Source organism: Dendrobates tinctorius, unplaced genomic scaffold (genome assembly GCF_039654945.1).
Source record: "Dendrobates tinctorius isolate UK_male_01 unplaced genomic scaffold, ASM3965494v1 ptg000086l, whole genome shotgun sequence".
NCBI lineage: Eukaryota > Metazoa > Chordata > Amphibia > Anura > Dendrobatidae > Dendrobates > Dendrobates tinctorius.
In genome coordinates, this window is record NW_027361754.1 from 17968542 (window position 1) to 17992706 (window position 24165).

Genomic DNA, 24165 nt, shown 5'->3' on the forward strand with positions numbered 1-24165 from the left:
CTCAGCCTCCGATTTGGAGGCCGGGGTGGCTCAGCCTCCGATTTGGAGGCCGGGGTGGCTCAGCCTCCGATTTGGAGGCCGGGGTGGCTCAGCCTCCGATTTGGAGGCCGGGGTGGCTCAGCCTCCGATTTGGAGGCCGGGGTGGCTCAGCCTCCGATTTGGAGGCTGGGGTGGATCAGCCTCCGATTTGGAGGCCGGGGTGGCTCAGCCTCCGATTTGGAGGCCGGGGTGGATCAGCCTCCGATTTGGAGGCCGGGATGGCTCAGCCTCCGATTTGGAGGTCGGGGTCGCTCAGCTTCCGATTTGGAGGCCGGGGGTGGCTCAGCCTCCGATTTGGAGGCCGGGGTGGCTCAGTCTCTGATTTGGTGTGTCGGCCCTTTAAGACTCATTTGGGTGCACTGGCCCTTTAACAATCACTTTGGCGCGTTGGCCCTTTAAGAGCTAGTTTGGCTCAGTGGGCTTCTTTTAAATCCACTTTGGCGCACACATTCTCTCTCAGGGGCATGTGTCATGTGATGAAGCTAGATTTGCATTTTTGCTGTGGGTTTCACTTTAAGAGCTGATATTATGTGGCAGAATCTCTGTTCTGGAGATGTCATGTGACGTTCGTAGGCGTTGGCATAGTAACTGGGTCTGCCTGCGCATATCAATGAGCTCAACTGTCATTTCAATCGCCTCAGGGCACGTTTTGCCATTTCCTATTGAAAAGCATTGGAGACAGTGCATTCCAATGACGGGAAAAAAAATTTTCAAACGCAAATTGCGCAAAAACTACAAATCCGATCGACATGAAAATTACTTAGCACACCTCTCGTGGACACTAGCTTCGAAACGACACCTCAACGGAGTCTGTGCGTGTAGCGGTTCGGGCCGCATTAATTGCGGAAATCAACTGAATAATAAGAATAAGTTAGCAGCGGTCGGATTACAACATTAATACTAGATGTGTATTTCCTGAAGGAAGTACAGATAGTGGTTTGAAATGGTGCCCGGTCTGCCCCTTTAAGAGAGACTTGCCTGCTGCCCCTGCAAGACTTTCAACTCAGTATCCGTTTTAACTGTGGGTGCCTCTCAGGGGCCACTTTGGCCTCAGGGTCCGATTTTGTGGGTGGGACCCCTCAGGGACCGATTTTGTGTGTGGGGCCCCTCTGGGTCCGATTTTGTGGCTGGGGCACCTCAGGGTCCGATTTTGTGGGTGGGACCCATTAGGGTCCAATTTGGTGGGTGGGGCCACTCAGGGTCCAATTTGGTGAGTGGGGCCCTCAGAGTTCAATTTGGTCAGCGGGGCCCCTCAGGGTCCGATTTTGTGGGTGGGGCCCCTCAGGGTCCGATTTAGTGGGCGGGGCCCTCAGGGTCCGAATTGGTGGGCGGGGCCCCTCAAGGTCCGATTTGGTGGGCGGGGCCCCTCAGGGTCCGATTTGGTGGGCGGGGCCCCTCAGGGTCCGATTTGGTGGGCGGGGCCACTCTGCGTCTGATTTGGTGGGCGGGGTCACTCTGGGTCCGATTTGGTGGGCGGGGCCACTCTGGGTCCGATTTGGTGGGCGGGGCACTTCAGGGTCCAATTTGGTGGGCGGGGAAACTGAGTCTGATTTTGTGGGTTGGGCCCCTCAGGGTCCGATTTTGTGGCCGGGGCCCCTCAGGGTCCGATTTTGTGTCCGGGGCCCCTCAGGGTCCGATTTTGTGGCCGGTGCTTCTCAGGGTCCGATTTTGTGGTTGGGGCCCCTCAGGGTCCGATTTTGTGTCCGGAGCCTCTCAGGGTCCGATTTTGTGGGTGGGGCCCCTCAGGGTCCAGTTTTTTGGCCGGGTCCCCTCAGGGTCCAATTTTGTGGGTTGGGCCCCTCAGGGTCCAGTTTTGTGGGTGGGGCCCCTCAGGGTCTAATTTTGTGGGTGGGGCCCCTCAGGGTCCGATTTTGTGGTTGGGGCCCCTCAGGGTTCGATTTTGTGGTTGGGGCCCCTCAGGATCCAATTTTGTGACCGGGGCCCTCAGGGTCTGATTTTGTGGGTGGGGCCCCTCAGGGTCCGATATTGTGGTTGGGGCCCCTCAGGATCCTATTTTGTGGGTGGGGACCCTCAGGATCCGATTTTGTGGTTGGGGCCCCTCAGGGTTCAATTTTGTAGGCGGGGCCCCTCAGGGTCCGATTTTGTGGCCGGGCCCTTCAGGGTCCGATTTTGTGGCCGGGGCCCATGAGGCCCCTCAGGGTCCGATTTTGTGGCCGGGGCCCCTCAGGGTCCGATTTTGTGGCCGGGGCCCCTCAGGGTCCGATGCTGTGGCCGGGGCCCCTCAGGGTCTGATTTTGTGGCCGGGGCCACTCTGGGTCCGATTTGGTGGGTGGGGCCACTCTGGGTCCAATTTGGATGCCAGGGTGGCTCAGCCTCCTTTTTGTAGGCCAGGGTCTATCAGCCTCCCATTTGGAGCCTTGGGTCACTCAGCTTTCGATTTAGCGCGCCGCACCCTTTAAAACTCAGGGTCCGATTTTGTGGCCGCGGCCCCTCAGGGTCTGATTTTGTGGCAGGGGCCCCTCTGGGTATGATTTTGTGGGCGGAGCCCCTCTGGGTCCAATTTGGTGGGCGGGACCACTCTGGGTCCAATTTGGTGGATGGGACCACTCTGGGTCCAATTTGGTGGGCGGTACCACTCTGGGTCCAATTTGGTGGGCGGGGCCTCTCAGGGTCCGATTTGGTGGGCGGGGCCCCACAGGGTCCGATTTGGTGGGCGGGGCCCCTCAGGGTCCGATTTGGTGGGCGGGGCCACTCTGGGTCTGATTTGGTGGGTGGGTCCACTCTGGGTAAGATTTGGAGGCTGGGTCGCTCAGCCTCCAATTTGGAGGCCGGGGTGGCTCAGCCTCCAATTTGGAGGCCGGTGTCGCTCAGCCCCCGATTTGGAGGCCGGTGTCGCTCAGCCCCCGATTTGGAGGCCGGGGTGGCTCAGCCTCCGATTTGGAGGCCGGGGTGGCTCAGCCTCCGATTTGGAGGCCGGGGTGGCTCAGCCTCCGATTTGGAGGCCGGGGTGGCTCAGCCTCCGATTTGGAGGCCGGGGTGGCTCAGCCTCCGATTTGGAGGCCGGGGTGGCTCAGCCTCCGATTTGGAGGCCGGGGTGGCTCAGCCTCCGATTTGGAGGCCGGGGTGGATCAGCCTCCGATATGGAGGCCGGGGTGGATCAGCCTCCGATTTGGAGGCCGGTGTGGCTCAGCATCCGATTTGGAGGCCGGGGTCGCTCAGCCTCCGATTTGGAGGCCGATGTGGCTCAGCCTCCGATTTGGAGGCCGGGGTCGCTCAGCCCCCGATTTGGAGGCCGGGGTCGCTCAGCCCCCGATTTGGAGGCCGGGGTCGCTCAGCCCCCGATTTGGAGGCCGGGGTGGCTCAGCCTCCGATTTGGAGGCCGGGGTGGTTCAGCCTCCGATTTGGAGGCCGGGGTCGCTCAGCCTCCGATTTGGAGGCCGGGGTCGATCAGCCTCCGATTTGGAGGCCGTGGTGGCTCAGCCTCCGATTTGGAGGCCGGGGTGGCTCAGCCTCCTATTTGGAGGCCGGGGTGGCTCAGCCTCCTATTTGGAGGCCGGGGTGGCTCAGCCTCCTATTTGGAGGCCGGGGTGGCTCAGCCTCCTATTTGGAGGCCTGGGTCGATCAGCCTCCGATTTGGAGGCCTGGGTCGATCAGCCTCCGATTTGGAGGCCTAGGTGGATCAGCCTCCGATTTGGAGGTCGGGGTGGATCAGCCTCCGATTTGGAGGCCGGGGTGGATCAGACTCCGATTTGGAGGCCGGTGTGGATCAGCCTCCGATTTGGAGGCCGGGGTGGCTCAGCCTCCGATTTGGAGGCCGGGGTGGCTCAGTCTCCGATTTGGTGTGTCGGCCCTTTAAGACTCATTAGGGTGCGCTGGAACTTTAACAATCACTTTGGCGCGTTGGCCCTTTAAGAGCTAGTTTGGCTCACTGGGCTTCTTTTAAATCCACTTTGGCGCCCACATTCTCTCTAAGGGCATGTGTCATGTGATGAAGCTATATTTGCATTTGTGCTGTGGGTTTCGCTTTAAGAGCTGATATTATGTGGCAGAGGCTCTGTGCTGGGGTTCAAGTGAAGTTCGTAGGCGTTGGCATAGTAACTGGGTGTGCCTGCGCATATCAATGAGCTCAACTGCCATTTCAATCGCCTCAGGGCATGTTTTGCCATTTCCTATTGAAAAGCATTGGAGACAGTGCATTCCAATGACGGGAAAAAAAATTTTCAAACGCAAATTGCGCAAAAACTACAAATCCGATCGACACGAAAAATACTTAGCACACCTCTCATGGACGCTGGCTTCGAAACGACACCTCAACGGAGTCTGTGCGTGTAGCGGTTCGGGCCGCATTAATTGCGGAAATCAACTTAATAATAATAATAAGAAGAAGAATAAGTTAGCAGCGTTCGGATTACAATATAGTGGTTTTTTCAAACCACTATAACTAGATGTGTATTTCCTGAAGGAAGTACAGATAGTGGTTTGAAATGGTGCCCGGGCTGCCCCTTTAAGAGAGACTTTCCTGCTGTCCCTGCAAGACTTTCAACTCAGGATACGATTTAACTGTGGGTGCCTCTCAGGGGCCACTTTGGCTTCAGGGTCTGATTTTGTGGGTGGGGCCCCTCAGGGCCTGATTTTGTGGGTGGGGCCCCTCAGGGTCCGATTTTGTGGCCGGGGCCACTCAGGGTCCGATTTGGTGGCCGGGGCCCCTCAGGGTCCGATTTGGTGGCCGGGGCCCCTCAGGGTCTGATTTGGTGGGTGGGGCCCCTCAAGGTCCGATTTTGTGGCTGGGGCCCCTCAGGGTCTGATTTTGTGGCCGGGCCACTCAGGATCCGATTTTTGTGGCCGGAACCCCTCAGGGTCCAATTTTGTGGGCGGGGCCCCTCAGGGTCCGATTTTGTGGCTGGGGCCCGTCAGGGTCCGATTTTGTGGGTGGGGCCTCTCAGGGTCCGATTTGGTGGGTGGGGCCCCCTCAGGGTCCAATTTGGTGGGCAGGGCCCCTCAGGGTCCGATTTTGTGGATTGGGTCCCTCAGGGTCCGATTTTGTGGCCGGGGCCCCTCAGGGTCCGATTTTGTGGCCGGGGCCCCTCAGGGTCCGATTTTGTGTCAGGGGCCCCTCAGGGTCCGATTTTGTGGTTGGGTCCCCTCAGGGTCCAATTTTGTGGTTGGGGCCCCTCAGGGTCTGATTTTGTGGCCGCGGCCCCTCAGGGTCTGATTTTGTGGCCGCGGCCCCTCAGGGTCCGATTTTGTGGCAGGGGCCCCTCTTGGTCCGATTTTGTGGGTGGGGCCCCTCTGAGTCCAATTTGGTGGGCGGGACCACTCTGGGTCCAATTTGGTGGGCGGGACCTCTCAGGGTCCGATTTTGTGGTTGGGTCCCCTCAGGGTCCGATTTTGTGGTTGGGTCCCCTCAGGGTCCGATTTTGTGGTTGGGGCCCCTCAGGGTCCGATTTTGTGGTTGGGGCCCCTCAGGGTCCGATTTTGTGTCCGGGGCCTATCAGGGTCCGATTTTGTGGCCGCGGCCCCTCAGGGTCTGATTTTGTGGCAGGGGCCCCTCTGGGTCTGATTTTGTGGGCGGAGCCCCTCTGGGTCCAATTTAGTGGGCGGGACCACTCTGGATCCAATTTAGTGGGCGGGACCACTCTGGGTCCAATTTGGTGGGCGGAACCACTCTGGGTCCAATTTGGTGGGCGGGGCCTCAGGGTCCGATTTGGTGAGCGGGGCCCCACAGGGTCCGATTTGGTGGGTGGGGCCACTCTGGGTAAGATTTGGAGGCTGGGGTCGCTCAGCCTCCAATTTGGAGGCCGGGGTCGTTGAGCTTCCGATTTGGAGGCCGAGGTCAAAGAGCCTCCGATTTGGAGGCCGGGGTCAATCAGCCTCCGATTTGGAGGCCGGGGTGGCTCAGCCTCCGATTTGGAGGCCGGGGTCGCTCAGCCTCCGATTTGGAGGCCGAGGTGGCTCAGCCTCCGATTTGGAGGCCGGGGGTGGCTCAGCCTCCGATTTGGAGGCCGGGGTGGATCAGCCTCCGATTTGGAGGCTGATGTGGCTCAGCCCCCGATTTGGAGGCCGGGGTCGCTCAGCCCCCGATTTGGAGGCCGGGGTCGCTCAGCCCCCGATTTGGAGGCCGGGGTGGCTCAGCCTCCGATTTGGAGGCCGGGGTGGTTCAGCCTCTGATTTGGAGGCCGGGGTCGATCAGCCGATTTGGAGGCCGATGTGGCTCAGCCTCCGATTTGGAGGCCGGGGTCGCTCAGCCCCCGATTTGGAGGCCGGGGTCGCTCAGCCCCCGATTTGGAGGCCGGGGTGGCTCAGCCTCCGATTTGGAGGCCGGGGTGGCTCAGCCTCCGATTTGGAGGCCGGGGTTTCTCAGCCTCCTATTTGGAGGCCTGGGTCGATCAGCCTCCGATTTGGAGGCCTGGGTCGATCAGCCTCCGATTTGAAGGCCTGGGTGGATCAGCCTCCGATTTGGAGGTCGGGGTGGATCAGCCTCCGATTTGGAGGCCGGGGTGGATCAGACTCCGATTTGGAGGCCGGGGTGGATCAGCCTCCGATTTGGAGGCCGGGGTGGCTCAGCCTCCGATTTGGAGGCCGGGGTGGCTCAGTCTCCGATTTGGTGTGTCGGCCCTTTAAGACTCATTAGGGTGCGCTGGAACTTTAACAATCACTTTGGCGCGTTGGCCCTTTAAGAGCTAGTTTGGCTCACTGGGCTTCTTTTAAATCCACTTTGGCGCACACATTCTCTCTAAGGGGCATGTGTCATGTGATGAAGCTATATTTGCATTTGTGCTGTGGGTTTCGCTTTAAGAGCTGATATTATGTGGTAGAGGCTCTGTGCTGGGGTTCAAGTGAAGTTCGTAGGCGTTGGCATAGTAACTGGGTGTGCCTGCGCATATCAATGAGCTCAACTGCCATTTCAATCGCCTCAGGGCATGTTTTGCCATTTCCTATTGAAAAGCATTGGAGACAGTGCATTCCAATGACGGGAAAAAAAATTTTCAAACGCAAATTGCGCAAAAACTACAAATCCGATCGACACGAAAAATACTTAGCAAACCTCTCATGGACGCTGGCTTCAAAACGACACCTCAACGGAGTCTGTGCGTGTAGCGGTTCGGGCCGCATTAATTGCGGAAATCAACTTAATAATAATAATAAGAAGAAGAATAAGTTAGCAGCGTTCGGATTACAATATAGTGGTTTTTTCAAACCACTATAACTAGATGTGTATTTCCTGAAGGAAGTACAGATAGTGGTTTGAAATGGTGCCCGGGCTGCCCCTTTAAGAGAGACTTTCCTGCTGTCCCTGCAAGACTTTCAACTCAGGATACGATTTAACTGTGGGTGCCTCTCAGGGGCCACTTTGGCTTCAGGGTCTGATTTTGTGGGTGGGGCCCCTCAGGGCCTGATTTTGTGGGTGGGGCCCCTCAGGGTCCGATTTTGTGGCCGGGGCCACTCAGGGTCCGATTTGGTGGCCGGGGCCCCTCAGGGTCCGATTTGGTGGCCGGGGCCCCTCAGGGTCCGATTTGGTGGGTGGGGCCCCTCAAGGTCCGATTTTGTGGCTGGGGCCCCTCAGGGTCTGATTTTGTGGCCGGGCCACTCAGGATCCGATTTTTGTGGCCGGAACCCCTCAGGGTCCAATTTTGTGGGTGGGGCCCCTCAGGGTCCGATTTTGTGGCTGGGGCCCGACAGGGTCCGATTTTGTGGGTGGGGCCTCTCAGGGTCCGATTTGGTGGGCGGGGCCCCCTCAGGGTCCAATTTGGTGGGCAGGGCCCCTCAGGGTCCGATTTTGTGGATTGGGTCCCTCAGGGTCCGATTTTGTGGCCGGGGCCCCTCAGGGTCCGATTTTGTGGCCGGGGCCCCTCAGGGTCCGATTTTGTGTCAGGGGCCCCTCAGGGTCCGATTTTGTGGTTGGGTCCCCTCAGGGTCCAATTTTGTGGTTGGGGCCCCTCAGGGTCCGATTTTGTGGCCGCGGCCCCTCAGAGTCTGATTTTGTGGCCGCGGCCCCTCAGGGTCCGATTTTGTGGCAGGGGCCCCTCTTGGTCCGATTTTGTGGGTGGGGCCCCTCTGAGTCCAATTTGGTGGGCGGGACCACTCTGGGTCCAATTTGGTGGGCGGGACCTCTAAGGGTCCGATTTTGTGGTTGGGTCCCCTCAGGGTCCGATTTTGTGGTTGGGTCCCCTCAGGGTCCGATTTTGTGGTTGGGGCCCCTCAGGGTCCGATTTTGTGTCCGGGGCCTATCAGGGTCCGATTTTGTGGCCGCGGCCCCTCAGGGTCTGATTTTGTGGCAGGGGCCCCTCTGGGTCTGATTTTGTGGGCGGAGCCCCTCTGGGTCCAATTTAGTGGGCGGGACCACTCTGGGTCCAATTTAGTGGGCGGGACCACTCTGGGTCCAATTTGGTGGGCGGAACCACTCTGGGTCCAATTTGGTGGGCGGGGCCTCAGGGTCCGATTTGGTGAGCGGGGCCCCACAGGGTCCGATTTGGTGGGTGGGGCCACTCTGGGTAAGATTTGGAGGCTGGGGTCGCTCAGCCTCCAATTTGGAGGCCGGGGTCGTTGAGCTTCCGATTTGGAGGCCGAGGTCAAAGAGCCTCCGATTTGGAGGCCGAGGTCAAAGAGCCTCCGATTTGAAGGCCGGGGTCGATGAGCTTCCGATTTGGAGGCCGGGTGGCTCAGCCTCCGATTTGGAGGCCGGGGTGGCTCATCCTCCGATTTGGAGGCCGGGGTGGCTCAGCCTCCGATTTGGAGGCCGGGGTGACTCAGCCTCCGATTTGGAGGCCGGGTTGGCTCAGCCTCCGATTTGGAGGCCGGGTTGGCTCAGCCTCCGATTTGGAGGCCGGGGTGGATCAGCCTCCGATTTGGAGGCCGAGGTGGCTCAGCCTCCGATTTGGAGGCCGGGGTGGCTCAGCCTCCGATTTGGAGGCCGGGGTGGCTCAGCCTCCGATTTGGAGGCCGGGGTGGCTCAGCCTCCGATTTGGAGGCCGAGGTGGCTCAGCCTCCGATTTGGAAGCCGGGGTGGCTCAGCCACCGATTTGGAGGCCGGGGTGGCTCAGCCTCCGATTTGGAGGCCGGGGTGGCTCAGCCTCCGTTTTGGAGGCCGGGGTGGCTCAGCCTCCGTTTTGGAGGCCGGGGTGGCTCAGCCTCCGATTTGGATGCCGGGGTGGCTCAGCCTCCGATTTGGAGGCCGGGGTGACTCAGCCTCCGATTTGGAGGCCGGGGTGGCTCAGCCTCCTATGTGGAGGCCGGGGTGGCTCAGCCTCCTATTTGGAGGCCTGGGTCGATCAGCCTCCGATTTGGAGGCCGGGGTGGATCAGCCTCCGATTTGGAGGCCGGGGTGGATCAGCCTCCGATTTGGAGGCCGGGGTGGATCAGCCTCCGATTTGGAGGCCGGGGTGGATCAGCCTCCGATTTGGAGGCCGGGGTGGATCAGCGTCCGATTTGGAGGCCGGGGTGGCTCAGCCTCCGATTTGGAGGCCGAGGTGGCTCAGCCTCCGATTTGGAGGCCGGGGTGGCTCAGCCTCCGATTTGGAGGCCGGGGTGGCTCAGCCTCCGATTTGGAGGCCGGGGTAGCTAAGCCTCCGATTTGGAGGCCGGGGTGGCTCAGCGTCCGATTTGGAGGCCGGGGTGGCTCAGCGTCCGATTTGGAGGCCGGGGTGGCTCAGTCTCCGATTTGGTGTGTCGGCCCTTTAAGACTCATTTGGGTGCGCTGGCCCTTTAACAATCACTTTGGCGCGTTGGCCCTTTAAGAGCTAGTTTGGCTCACTGGGCTTCTTTTAAATCCACTTTGGCGCGCACATTCTCTCTCAGGGGCATGTGTCATGTGATGAAGCTATATTTGCATTTGTGCTGTTGGTTTCGCTTTAAGAACTGATATTATGTGGCAGAGGCTCTGTGCTGGGGTTCAAGTGAAGTTCGTAGGCGTTGGCATAGTAACTGGTTCTGCCTGCGCATATCAATGAGCTCAACTGCCATTTCAATCGCCTCAGGGCACGTTTTGCCATTTCCTATTGAAAAGCATTGGAGACAGTGCATTCCAATGACGGGAAAAAAAAATTTCAAACGCAAATTGCGCAAAAACTACAAATCCGATCGACACGAAAAATACTTAGCACACCTCTCATGGACGCTGGCTTCGAAACGACACCTCAACGGAGTCTGTGCGTGTAGCGGTTCGGGCCGCATTAATTGCGGAAATCAACTTAATAATAATAATAAGAAGAAGAAGAAGAAGAAGAAGTTAGCAGCGTTCGGATTACAATATAGTGGTTTTTTCAAACCACTATAACTAGATGTGTATTTCCTGAAGGAAGTACAGATAGTGATTTGAAATGGTGCCTGGGCTGCCCCTTTAAGAGAGACTTGGCTGCTGCCCCTGCAAGACTTTCAACTCAGGATCTGTTTTAAATGTGGGTGCCTCTCAGGGGCCACTTTGGCCTCAGGGTCTGATTTGGTGGGTGGGGCCCCTCAGGATCCGATTCGGTGGCCTGGGCTCCTCAGGATTTGAATTAGTGGCCAGGATTCCTCAGGGTCCAATTTTGTGGGTGGGGCCCCTCAGGGTCTGATTTTGTGGGTGTGGCCTCTCTGGGTCCGATTTTGTGGGTGTGGCCCCTCAGGGTCCGATTTTGTGGGTGGGTCCCCTCAGGGTCCAATTTTATGGGTGGGGCCCCTCAGGGTCTGATTTTATGGCCGGGGCCCCTCAGGGTCTGATTTTGTGTGTGGGGCCCCTCAGGGTCCGATTTTGTGGCCGGGACCCCTCAGGGTCAGATTTTGTGGCCGGGGCCCCTCAGGGTCTGATTTTGTGGCCGGGGCCCCTCAGGGTCCGATTTTGTGGCTGGGGTCCCTTAGGGCCCGATTTTGTGGCTGGGGCCCCTCAGGGTCCGATTTTGTTGAGTGGGGCCGCTCAGGGTCCAATTTTGTGGGTGGGGCCCCTCATAGTCCGATTTGGTTGGCGGGGCCCCTCATAGTCCGATTTGGTTGGCGGGGCCCCTCAGGGTCTGATTTTGAGGGCGGGGCCCCTCAGGGTCCAATTTTGTGGGTGGGGACCCTCAGGGTCCGATTTGGTGGGTGGGGTCCCCAGGGTCCAATTTTGTGGGTGGGGCCCCTCTGGGTTTGATTTTGTGGCCAGGGTCTCTCAGGGTCCGATTTTGTGGCCGGGGCCCCTCAGGGTCCGATTTTGTGGTTGGGGCCCCTCAGGGTCCGATTTTGTGGTTGGGGGCCCTCAGGGTCTGATTTTGTGGGTGGGGCCCCTCAGAGTCCGATTTGGTTGGCGGGGCCCCTCAGGGTCCGATTTGGTGGGCGGGGCCTCTCAGGGTCCGATTTTGTGGGCGGGCCCCTGAGGGTCCGATTTGGTGGGCGGGGCCCCTCAGGGTCCAATTTTGTGGGTGGGGCCCCTCTGGGTTCGATTTTGTGGCCGGGGTCTCTCAGGGTCCGATTTTGTGGTTGGGGCCCCTCAGGGTCCCATTTTGTGGTTGGGGCCCCTCAGGGTCCGGTTTTGTGGTTGGGGGCCCTCAGGGTCCGATTTTGTGGCCGGGGCCCATCAGGGTCTGATTTTGTGGTTGGGGCCCCTCAGGGTCCGATTTTGTGGCCGGCACCCCTCAGGGTCCGATTTCGTGGCCGGGGCCCCTCAGGGTCCGATTTTGTGGCCGGGGCCCCTCAGGGTCCGGTTTTGTGGTTGGGCCGCTCAGGGTCCGATTTTGTGGCCGGGGCCCCTCAGGTTCCGATTTTGTGGCCGGGATCTCTCAGGGTCCGATTTTGTGGCCGGGGCCCCTCAGGGTCCGATTTTGTGGTTGGGGCCCCTCAGGGTCCGATTTTGTGGTTGGGGGCCCTCAGGGTCCGATTTTGTGGGTGGGGCCCCTCAGAGTCCGATTTGGTTGGCGGGGCCCCTCAGGGTCCGATTTGGTGGGCGGGGCCTCTCAGGGTCCGATTTTGTGGGCGGGCCCCTGAGGGTCCGATTTGGTGGGCGGGGCCCCTCAGGGTCCAATTTTGTGGGTGGGGCCCCTCTGGGTTCGATTTTGTGGCCGGGGTCTCTCAGGGTCCTTTTTTGTTGTTGGGGCCCCTCAGGGTCCGATTTTGTGGTTGGGGCCCCTCAGGGTCCGGTTTTGTGGTTGGGGGCCCTCAGGGTCCGATTTTGTGGCCGGGGCCCATCGGGGTCTGATTTTGTGGTTGGGGCCCCTCAGGGTCCGATTTTGTGGCCGGCACCCCTCAGGGTCCGATTTCGTGGCCGGGGCCCCTCAGGGTCCGATTTTGTGGCCGGGGCCCCTCAGGGTCCGGTTTTGTGGTTGGGCCGCTCAGGGTCCGATTTTGTGGCCGGGGCCCCTCAGGTTCCGATTTTGTGGCCGGGGCCCCTCAGGGTCCGATTTTGTGGGTGGGGCCCCTCATGGTCCGATTTTGTGGCTGAGGTCCCTCAGGGTCCGATTTTGTAGGTTGGGCCCCTCAGGATCCGATTTTGAGGGTGGGGCCCCTCAGGATCCGATTTTGAGGGTGGGGCCCCTCAGGGTCCGATTTTGTGGCCGGGGCCCCTCAGGGTCCGATTTTGTGGTTGGGGCCCCTCAGGGTCTGATTTTGTGGGTGGGGCCCCTCAGAGTCCGATTTGGTTTGCGGGGCCCCTCAGGGTCCGATTTGGTGGGCGGGACCCCTCAGGGTCCGATTTTGTGGTTGGGGCCCCTCAGGGTCCGGTTTTGTGGTTGGGGGCCCTCAGGGTCCGATTTTGTGGCCGGGGCCCATCAGGGTCTGATTTTGTGGTTGGGGCCCCTCAGGGTCCGATTTTGTGGCCGGCACCCCTCAGGGTCCGATTTCGTGGCCGGGGCCCCTCAGGGTCCGATTTTGTGGCCGGGGCCCCTCAGGGTCCGGTTTTGTGGTTGGGCCGCTCAGGGTCCGATTTTGTGGCCGGGGCCCCTCAGGTTCCGATTTTGTGGCCGGGGCCCCTCAGGGTCCGATTTTGAGGGCGGGGCCCCTCATAGTCCGATTTGGTTGGCGGGGTCCCTCAGGGTCCGATTTGGTGGGCGGGGCCTCTCAGGGTCCGATTTTGAGGGCGGGGCCCCTCAGGGTCCGATTTTGTGGGCGGGGCCCCTGAGGGTCCGATTTTGTGGCCGGGGTCTCTCAGGGTCCGATTTTGTGGCCGGGGCCCCTTAGGGTCTGATTTTGTGGTTGGGGGCCCTCAGAGTCCGATTTTGTGGGTGGGGCCCCTCAGAGTCCGATTTGGTTTGCGGGGCCCCTCAGGGTCCGATTTGGTGGGCGGGACCCCTCAGGGTCCAATTTTGTGGGCGGGACCCCTCAGGGTCCAATTTTGTGGGTGGGGCCCCTCTGGGTTCGATTTTGTGGCCGAGGTCTCTCAGGGTCCGATTTCGTGACCGGGGCCCCTCAGGGTCCGATTTTGTGGCTGGGGCCACTCAGGGTCCGATTTTGTGGCCGGGGCCCCTCAGGGTCCGATTTTGTGGCCGGGGCCCCTCAGGGCCTGATTTTGTGGATGGGGCCCCTCAGGGTCCGATTTTGTGGCTGGGGCCCCTCAGAGTCCGATTTTGTTGGTTGGGCCCCTCAGGATCCGATTTTGAGGGTGGGGCCCCTCAGGGTCTGATTTTGTGGCCGGGGCCCCTCAGGGTACGATTTTGTTGTTGGGGCCCCTCAGGGTCCGATTTTGTGGCCAGCGCCCCTCAGGGTCCGATTTTGTGGCTGGGGCCCCTCAGGGTCTGATTTTGTGGGTGGAGCCCCCTGGGTCCATTTTGGTGGGCGGGGCCCCTCAGGGTCTGATTTGGTGGGAGGGGCCCCTCGGGGTCTGATTTGGTGGGAGGGGCTCCTCAGGGTCCGATGTGGTGGGCGTGGCCTCTCTCGGTCCGATTTAGTGGGCAGTGCGCCACAGGGTCCGATTTGGTGGGCGGGGCCCCTCAGGGTCCGATTTAGTGGGCGGGGCCCCTCTGCTTCCGATTTGGTGGGCGGGGCCCTTCATGGTCCGATTTGGTGGGCGGGGTCACTCTGGGTCCGATTTGGTGGATGGAGCTCCTCAGGGTCCGATTTGGTGGGCATGGCCCCTCTGGGTCCTATTTGGTTGGCGGGGCCCTTCAGGGTCCGATTTGGTGGGCGGGGTCACTCTGGGTCCGATTTGGTGGACGGAGCTCCTCAGGGTCCGATTTGGTGGGTGGGGCCACTCTGAGCCTGATTTGGTGGGCGGGGGCCCTCAGTGTCCGATTTGGTGGGCTGTGCCACTCTGGGTCCGTTTTTGGTGGGCGGGGCCACTCTGGGTCTGATTTGGAGGCCAGGGTGGCTCAGTCTCCGATTTTAAGGCCGGGGTGGCTCAGCCTCCGATTTGGAGCCTGGGGTCACTCAGCTTTCGATTTGGCGCGTCGGCCCTTTAGGACTGTTTTACCATAAAACTGTATTCACTGTGCCTAATTCGTATATTAGTGAGCGTTACGTAAGTAAGGGCGTACCCGCCCTGTCACTTTGATGTGGTAAAACAGGCACCTATCTTTGCCTATTACATAAGACTTTAACCTCTAGGAGACAGCCATTTTTCCTTTTAGAGCCATAATTTTTTTTTTATTTCCCTATCAATATTAAATTGCGAGGTCTTGTTTTTTATGGGACGAGTTGTAGTTTTAAACACCATTCATTTTACATAGTAAGGTTCTGAAAAAAAAATCCAGGTGGGGAAAAATTTAATAAAAAGAAAAAAAAACCTTTTATTAAGGTTTTGTTATTATAAAAAAAAGTTCCCACCCGTCATATTCTGAGTGTCAATTGTTTTTTTTTCAGCAGATAGTTTTATTGCTGCATCAAGCCTTATTTTTTTCTTTATGGGCTGTAGTTTTCTTCCAACATTTTGGGGTCTGTACATTTTTCTGATGAATTTTATATGGAAGGTGACATTGTGATTTGTTTTCCTCTTTAGGGTACATGCCCACGATAAGGAAATGGCAGCACTTTGGACGCCGCGTATTTTAGCGGCATCCAAAACTCTACGCTCTAATCACCCAGTTAAATCTGCATATGTTCACTGAACCATGCGGATTTACTGCATCCAATACATTTACATGGTGGAAATTTCTGTTGCGGAGACTAGCGTCTCCGCTGCAGCTCGTAAGCCTGCACCGGGGACGAGTTTACACAGCATCAAATAGAAGCACAATGGGCAGGAGATTTCTATAACTCCCATCCACTGTGCTTGTAATGTACAAAGCAGCATTTTGAACGTAGACCAGGCGAGCCGCTTCCAAAACGCCGCGGCTCCTGATCGAGGGCACGTACCCTTAGTGTTCACTGTACAAGATACATATTTTATTTTCTTCAGCCAAATCATGCATGCATTGACACCATGTGTTTTTTTATTGGAGTTGTTTTTTTACATTTCACTAATTGTCCTTGGGTAAAGGGAGATTATTATGGTGCTTGAACCTCTAGGTTCAAACAACATATTGTAATCCGATTTCTTTTATTTATAGTGCTTTAAAGAAAGCACTATCATGTAATCCGAACGCTGCTAACTTATTATAGTGGTTTGAAAAAACCACTATATTGTAATCCGAACGCTGCTAACTTATTATAGTGGTTTGAAAAAACCACTATATTGTAATCCGAACGCTGCTAACTTATTCTTCTTCTTCTTATTATTATTAAGTTGATTTCCGCAATTAATGCGGCCCGAACCGCTACACGCACAGACTCCGTTGAGGTGTCGTTTCGAAGCCAGCGTCCATGAGAGGTGTGCTAAGTATTTTTCGTGTCGATCGGATTTGTAGTTTTTGCGCAATTTGCGTTTGAAAATTTTTTTTCCCGTCATTGGAATGCACTGTCTCCAATGCTTTTCAATAGGAAATGGCAAAACGTGCCCTGAGGCGATTGAAATGACAGTTGAGCTCATTGATATGCGCAGGCAGACCCAGTTACTATGCCAACGCCTACGAACTTCACTTGAACCCCAGCACAGTGCTTCTGCCACATAATATCAGCTCTTAAAGCGAAACCCACAGCACAAATGCAAATCTAGCTTCATCACATGACACATGCCCCTGAGAAAGAATGTGTGCGCCAAAGTGGATTTAAAAGAAGCCCAGTGAGCCAAACTAGCTCTTAAAGGGCCAACGCGCCAAAGTGATTGTTAAAGGGCCAGCGCACTCAAATGAGTCTTAAAGGGCCGACACACCAAATCGGAGACTGAGCCACCCCGGCCTCCAAATCGGAGGCTGAGCCACCCCGGCCTCCAAATCGGAGGCTGAGCCACCCCGGCCTCCAAATCGGACGCTGATCCACCCCGGCCTCCAAATCGGAGGCTGATCCACCCCGGCCTCCAAATCGGAGGCTGATCCACCCCGCCCTCCAAATCGGAGGCTGATCCACCCCACCCTCCAAATCGGAGGCTGATCCACCCCGGCCTCCAAATCGGAGGCTGATCGACCCAGGCCTCCAAATCAGAGGCTGAGCCACCCCGGCCTCCAAATAGGAGGCTGAGCCACCCCGGCCTCCAAATCGGAGGCTGAGCCACCCCGGCCTCCAAATCGGAGGCTGAGCCACCCCGGCCTCCAAATCGGAGGCTGAGCCACCCCGGCCTCCAAATCGGAGACTGAGCCACCCCGGCCTCCAAATCGGAGACTGAGCCACCCCGGCCTCCAAATCGGAGGCTGAGCCACCCCGGCCTCCAAATCGGAGGCTGAGCCACCCCGGCCTCCAAATCGGAGGCTGAGCCACCCCGGCCTCCAAATCGGAGGCTGAGCCACCCCGGCCGCCAAATCGGAGGCTCACCGACCCCGGCCTCCAAATCGGAAGCTCATCGACCCCGGCCTCCAAATCGGAGGCTCTTTGACCTCGGCCTCCAAATCGGAAGCTCAACGACCCCGGTCTCCAAATTGGAGGCTGATCCACCCCGGCCTCCAAATCGGAGGCTGATCCACCCCGCCCTCCAAATCGGAGGCTGATCCACCCCGGCCTCCAAATCAGAGAGTGATCCACCCCGGCCTCCAAATCGGAGGCTGATCGACCCAGGCCTCCAAATCAGAGGCTGAGCCACCCCGGCCTCCAAATAGGAGGCTGAGCCACCCCGGCCTCCAAATCGGAGGCTGAGCCACCCCGGCCTCCAAATCGGAGGCTGAGCCACCCCGGCCTCCAAATAGGAGGCTGAGCCACCCCGGCCTCCAAATCGGAGGCTGAGCCACCCCGGCCTCCAAATCGGAGGCTGAGCCACCCCGGCCTCCAAATCGGAGGCTGAGCCACCCCGGCCTCCAAATCGGAGGCTGAGCCACCCCGGCCTCCAAATCGGAGGCTCATCGACCCCGGCCTCCAAATCGGAGGCTGAGCGACCCCGGCCTCCAAATCGGAAGCTCATCGACCCCGGCCTCCAAATCGGAGGCTCTTTGACCTCGGCCTCCAAATCGGAAGCTCAACGACCCCGGCCTCCAAATTGGAGGCTGAGCGACCCCAGCCTCCAAATCTTACCCAGAGTGGCCCCACCCACCAAATCAGACCCAGAGAGGCCACACCCACAAAATATGAGCCTGAGAGATCCCGGCCAACAATTCAAGCCCTGAGGGGCCCCACCCTCAAAATCGGATCCTGAGGGGCCCAACCTACAAAATCGGACCCTGAGGGACCCCAGCCACAAAATTGGACCATGAGGGGCCCCGCCCTCAAAATCAGACCCTGAGGGGCCCCGCCAACCAAATTGGACTATGAGGGGCCCCGCCAACCAAATCGGACTATGAGGGGCCCCACCCACAAAATCGGACCCTGAGGGGCCCCAGCCACAAAATCGGGCCCTAAGGGGCCCCGGCCACAAAATCGGACCCTGAGGGGCCCCGGCCACAAAATCAGACCCTGAGGGGCCCCGGCCACAAAATCTGACCCTGAGGGGTCCCGGCCACAAAATCGGACCCTGAGGGGCCCCGGACACAAAATCATACCCTGAGGGGCCCCACCCACAAAATCAGACCATGAGGGGCCCCACCCATAAAATTGGACCCTGAGGGGACCCACCCACAAAATCGGACCCTGAGGGGCCACACCCACAAAATCGGACCCTGAGAGGCCACACCCACAAAATCAGACCCTGAGGGGCCCCACCCACAAAATTGGACCCTGAGGAATCCCGGCCACTAATTCAAATCCTGAGGAGCCCAGGCCACCGAACATTGTGCTTCTATTTTATGCTGTGTAAACTCGTCCCCGGTGCAGGCTTACGAGCTGCAGCGGAGACTCTAGTCTCCGCAACAGAAATTTCCACCATGTAAATGTATTGGATGCAGTAAATCCGCATGGTTCAGTGAACATATGCAGATTTAACTGGGTGATTAGAGCGTAGAGTTTTGGATGCCGCTAAAATACGCGGCGTCCAAAGTGCTGCCATTTCCTTATCGTGGGCATGTACCCTAAAGAGGAAAACAAATCACAATGTCACCTTCCATATAAAATTCATCAGAAAAATGTACAGACCCCAAAATGTTGGATGAAAACTACAGCCCATAAAGAAAAAAATAAGGCTTGATGCAGCAATAAAACTATCTGCTGAAAAAAAAACAATTGACACTCAGAATATGACGGGTGGGAACTTTTTTTTATAATAACAAAACCTTAATAAAAGGTTTTTTTTTCTTTTTATTAAATTTTTCCCCACCTGGATTTTTTTTTCAGAACCTTACTATGTAAAATGAATGGTGTTTAAAACTACAACTCGTCCCAAAACTACAACTCGTCCCTCGCAATTTAATATTGATAGGGAAATAAAAAAAAAATTATGGCTCTAAAAGGAAAAATGGCTGTCTCCTAGAGGTTAAAGCCTTATGTAATAGGCAAAGATAGGTGCCTGTTTTACCACATCAAAGTGACAGGGCGGGTACGCCCTTACTTACGTAACGCTCACTAATATACGAATTAGGCACACTGAATACAGTTTTATGGTAAAACAATAATGTAACAATTTATTAAGATTACATCAGGATAATGCTGAATTATGGAATGGCAAATATAATAGTACCCTGTTTTGTTAATTAATTCATTTCATGTGAATCATACAATTAATATGAAGTATAGTACATAGAGAAATAAGCATCAATACATTACCAAGTAGTATTGCAACATCACTTCTCCACTGGAGAGACCACAGTGTCAACAAGAAGGAAATACTCTGGTCTTTTAATCACAGAAACTGTGCACCCACGATACCTTCTTGAAATGTCCCAACCTCATTGACACAGGTTGTAACTCCCACGTTACATTTGTGCAGTATGTTTAGGCTGATGTTATGAGTTCATTTTCCCCTTCACCATTGAGGTCTGATGAACTCCCTCTTCTGGTGAAGGAAGGTAGTGAGGCTGATTACCAAGCACCTGAGCTGGTAGAGGATGACTGGGTGACGGGGATTTCTGACTGGATATAAGGCAGCCGACGCCCTTCTGCCTCGCTGGTGATTTCTCTGAGGGATTCTAGGAGACCAGTCTGATTCCTGCTCCTCAAAAGCTAAGTTTTCTGCTTTGCCTTTTTGCATTTGTGTTTTGGTTTTATTTTGCCTTGCTTTTCTGGATTCTGCCATTCCCTGCTGGGGTGAGCTGAATTCCTTTTTGTCTGTTTGCTCTGTCTTCAGAAAATACCTGAGTACTGACATAGTCTTTTTGAAGCCTAGCGTCTTCAGGGCCTTTTTTCTCTGTCAGTCTGTTGGCTCTTGTTTTGATAGGGTTTTTGGCGGATTACAGACAGCAGCTTTCCTATCCTGTCCTATCTAGTTAGCTTGGGCCCCATCATTTGCTCAGTCTATCTTTCTATCTGTGTTGGTGTTTTTTCTTCTTGCTTCACCGTCATTATATGTTGGGGGCTGCCTATTGCTTTGGGGTCTGCTCTGAGGCAGTTTAGATTTCCCTTTCTGTCTTTAGGCTATATAGCTCTCCGGCTGTGATCGAGGGGTCTAGGGCACCGTAGGAACCCCCCATGGCTACTGCTAGTTGTTGATAGGTTCAGGGGTCTGCAATCCGATAGCTGCCAACTGCTCTGGTTTTCTGGACTTAGCTAGCATTTCTGTTTTTGCCTCCTACGGTGACTCATTCATAACAGGCTGAATCATCAGAATCTTGAAATTGCACAAGACTTCAAGGTCTGTTTGTTATAGCCTACTACAATCTTAGAGTTTGTTTGCACCAACCAGAGATTCGTTTGCCATTAGCATGTCTCTTAACAATAGCACAATGCATCAGCTTTGTTTTGCTACTGATTATAACCCAAGATCTGTTTGCCTCTAACAATCAATGCTGCCTGTCCAGGTCCAACATATGTTGGTTGTTATAAAGTTAACTCTTCATGCTCATAGCATAACGCTCTAAGATGGTAGCATATGGGCAGCATGACTTCCATAATCACCTATTCTGAAAACTGGATACCTATCGTAACCCAGGCACACACGCATACTTGTCCCATGTGTATCACAATCGGTCCTAGATTATTGATGTCATGCATGATCATTGCTACATGAGACCATAAAACATTTTGGTCTCCCTTGTCTTCGAGCATCATACTATTATTGAACACAAGACTTCCTTGTTCAAGCAGCATAAATATTCATTAAAGATACAGTTGTTATTCCTATTGTCTTTGTAATTTTCCTAGCACATGTGTAAGAATACACCACACAGAATTAGTTGGAAAGCTCCTTCCCATCAACCACCCCACAATTGGCAGGGTATAGTAAAGAGAAAGTATTCAGTCAAAGCAAATATCTCTTGTGTGCAAATCAGGATAAGGAATCTTTGAAACACAGAGCTTCAAAGACCAAAGAACAATAAACCTTATCAACCTTGTCTTACGGTATTAACAAAGAGCAAACGCTTTGTGGCTCAGTATCTAAGTTCATCATTAATTATATTACACCATAGTATATTGCAATATATAGTGTTTGGATTCAAACAGCCATATTTCATATTTGCAATACTTTCCACCCTTGGTCTAATGACCACACTATATCAAAGCATATAAACAATATATTACAATATGTAGGCTATAAGATATCCATATTTTTATTAGCACCACAGTGCCTTACATGGCAGGTGTAAAGGCCGGTGTTTGGCCCCTGGTGGCCATAACAACTCTTTGGCACACAATCGTGGGGCCTACTGCCGGACTTTAGGTCTGCCATGTATGGACGCCTGCTGTAGTTCTTAGTGGAGGGGATGCAGCGCTAAATCGGATGTGATACGTAGCGGAATATGTCTTCTCCCTCAGGACCAACTGCAGTCATGGATACGAGGAAACACCAGTAAATGTGCCCGTTCCATATTTATATTTGATGAAATGGACAAGCTCCACTCTGGTCTTATCGACGCCATCAAGCCTTTCCTGGACTACTATGAGCATATAGATGGCGTCTCCTATCGCAAAGCCATCGTTATTTTTCTCAGGTACCCCCGCCATCTCCACGTGTCACAAGTTTCCATAGAGGCAACTAAAACTTTCTCTTCCAAAGAACAGTAAAGCAGGCCCTGTTGCTCACAGCAACCAATGAGAACACAGCTTTCATTTCTTAGACTGCTTTGAAAAAATGAAAGCTGTGTTGTGATTGGTTGCTATGGACAACGAGGCCTAGTCTTCATCTTTGACATTTGAGACCCACTGATCGTGGTGAAAAGGCCAGTTGTAAGGAACGCTGTTTCTTAGTAAATTATGGATGATAATGGGCATGGCTGTCACTTGTAACTAATGCCCTGTGCCCGTCTGGTACTTGCCATTTTGGCTGTAGTAAAATTAGGTGGTGAGCACTGTGGACTGAAAATTTTCCCAGAAACGGATATAATTACTGACTAATGTACTAAAATATTGACCAGTTGTGAAATGGCAAGTCCTGGGAGCTGTAGACTGACAGGACATGCTGGGAATTGCAGTATCAGACAAGTTAGAGGGCCGCAGGTTGAACGCCACTGAACCTGACAAAAGGGGAAGCGTCAGGGAATTGTATTCACTGGGAGATTGTCAAACGCCTATTTGAGTATGTAAAAATGTAATAAATCAGATTGGAATATAACCCTCATCGGGGCATTTTCTGTGTCATTTTCCCTCAGCAATGGTGGTGATGATCTCGTCAATAGACTGATGCTGCAGTTTTGGAGTTCTGGAAAAAAGAGAGAAGATCTGGAGCTGAAGGATGTGGAGAATGTGCTGTCAGTCGAGCTGTTCAATAATAAAAACAGTGAGTGCGTCCATGCAAGATCTTAGAGAAGCCCTCCTCCCATCAACGTTGGTATCCTCTTAATATAGTACAATCATCATATTATATAGCACTGTGTACTTACAATTGTCATTTTCTACTCAGATTATTCATCTCTTTTCTATGCTCTATGTAGAAAAAGGAAGTCTCTTGTCCCTGCATTTATCTTTCTCCTGACTCATCTGCCCCCCACTCTGCCTGCCAGGGACTTTTGCAGTGACTAATGACTCATACAGGGAAAATTGACCTCCTGTTTCTACATGGAGTTAAGAAGGATTCAGCTGGTCAGTTATTAATCACCTGATGTCATAAACCTAATGGAAAAGAGAAGAATTATCTAGGTAGAAAGGCAAAATGAGCAATTGTAAGTACACAGTGCTGTATAATATGATGACTGCAACTGCAATATATTAAGAGGATAAAGCCTTTGATAGGATGAGTGCTTCCTTAAATGGTTGCTGTATGTTGTTGTAAACTCTAAATTGTTTACGTAAACTTTTTATAAATCAATAGTACAAGTGAACATAAGCCGTGTAATATAGTTTATCAGAGAAATCTACTTCTTTCTACACTTATGAGCCGCTTCTCCATCCCCACCTCCATTTAAAATAATCAATCGCTCGGAAAAATGGTTACTTGGTCCAAACAAGATGGAAAGCCATCTTACTGAAGGTCCAATTTACAGTGAGGAGGAGAATAGTTTGTCAGCAGGCAGAGAGATCCAACTTACCTTTTTAGTAAATGATTTATGTCACCCCAGAGCTGGATTCACAGCTACACTCAATACTACTGTATAATGTCCTCCATGCTACTGCTTCTGAACATGTACTGCATAGAGACAATAGAGTAGGAATCCCTCATGCATGTGTGTGCTGTGTATGGTAGACATAATAGCAGCTAGTCTCTATCCACTAGGTCAGTGACAACTGATAATCAGGGGAAAACTGGTGAAAAATGCAGGATACAAAGTATATAATGTCCTTCTGATGTGCTTTATACATAAAGGTGTCTCATTGTTTACAAGATCTCTGATTACTTTCAGTGAATGGGAACCTGTCCTGATCACGCCCTGCTGACGGGTAGTACGTATGTTGAGAGCTGTTTGCTTTGATGTGATCAGGACAGGATACCAGATTCTTCGCTGACAACAAGCAGAAATCTTAAACCCTTAACAACCGCCGATACGCCTTTTAATAGCGGCAGTTAAGGGTACTTATTGGCGCTGAGAAATAAAGTTATAGCAACCTCCCCCTCCCTTCAGTGTCGGAAAATCTCTGGGGTCTTGGCTACCGCCAAAAAAAGGCCCATTTCCTATTTATTTCTCTCTCCCCTGATATGATCTAGCACATCAGAGGAGAGAGAGAAATAGGGCCCCCCACCCCCAATACCTGCGGTGTCCTCTGGTCCCTCCGGCTGTGTCCCCCGGCCCTTGGCATTGTCTTCCGGGAAGAGATCTGCCGGCTGGCAACAATAGGAGATTTTTTTCTATTGGTTCATTTTGATCACTGTGATAGACCCTATCACAGTGATCAAAATAAGAAAAGAAAAATAGTAAATCAAATTCCCCTTCATCACCCCCTTAGTTAGGGAAAAATAATAAAACAAAAAAAAGTTTTCTCTTCCGTTATGGTTGGGGTTATAGCTAGGGTTAGGACTGGGGTTGGGGCTATGGTTGCGGATGAGATTAGGGCTGTGTTAGGGTTGCAGTTAGAATTGGGGTGGGGGTCCACTAGGTACATCATGGGGTCTCCAAACATGACATGGCACCCACCAATGATTCCAGACAATTTTGTGTTCAAAAAGTCAAACGGAGCTCTCTCCATTCTGAGCCCTGCCATGCGCCCAAACAGTAGCTTTCCCCCACATACGGGTTATCTCCTTACTCAGGAGAAATTGCACAACAAGTTTTGTGGTCCATTTTCTCCTGACACCCTTGTGAAAATAAAAAAGTTTGGTTCCAAAGTAAAAATTTTTTGTGAAAAAATTAAAATGTTCATTTTTTCCTTCCACAT

At 54.2% G+C, this 24165-nt stretch overlaps 1 protein-coding gene across 4 annotated transcripts in view; it reads left to right on the top strand.

Moving 5' to 3' along the window:
- The window catches only part of LOC141097730 (torsin-1B-like), a 147100-nt gene that overhangs the window by 28485 nt on the left and 94450 nt on the right, over positions 1-24165 (top strand). For 3 of the 4 annotated variants that reach the window (XR_012234033.1, XR_012234032.1, XM_073585103.1), the window contains exons 2-3: positions 21175-21350; positions 22008-22135. Coding sequence is in view for 2 of the 4 variants with exons in the window: in XM_073585103.1 (XP_073441204.1) it covers positions 21175-21350; positions 22008-22135 (304 nt within the window). In the remaining 2 variants the exon portion in view is untranslated. Of the gene's footprint in view, positions 1-21174; positions 21351-22007; positions 22140-24165 lie in introns of all 4 variants that reach the window. The other variant, XM_073585104.1, reaches the window with a different exon arrangement.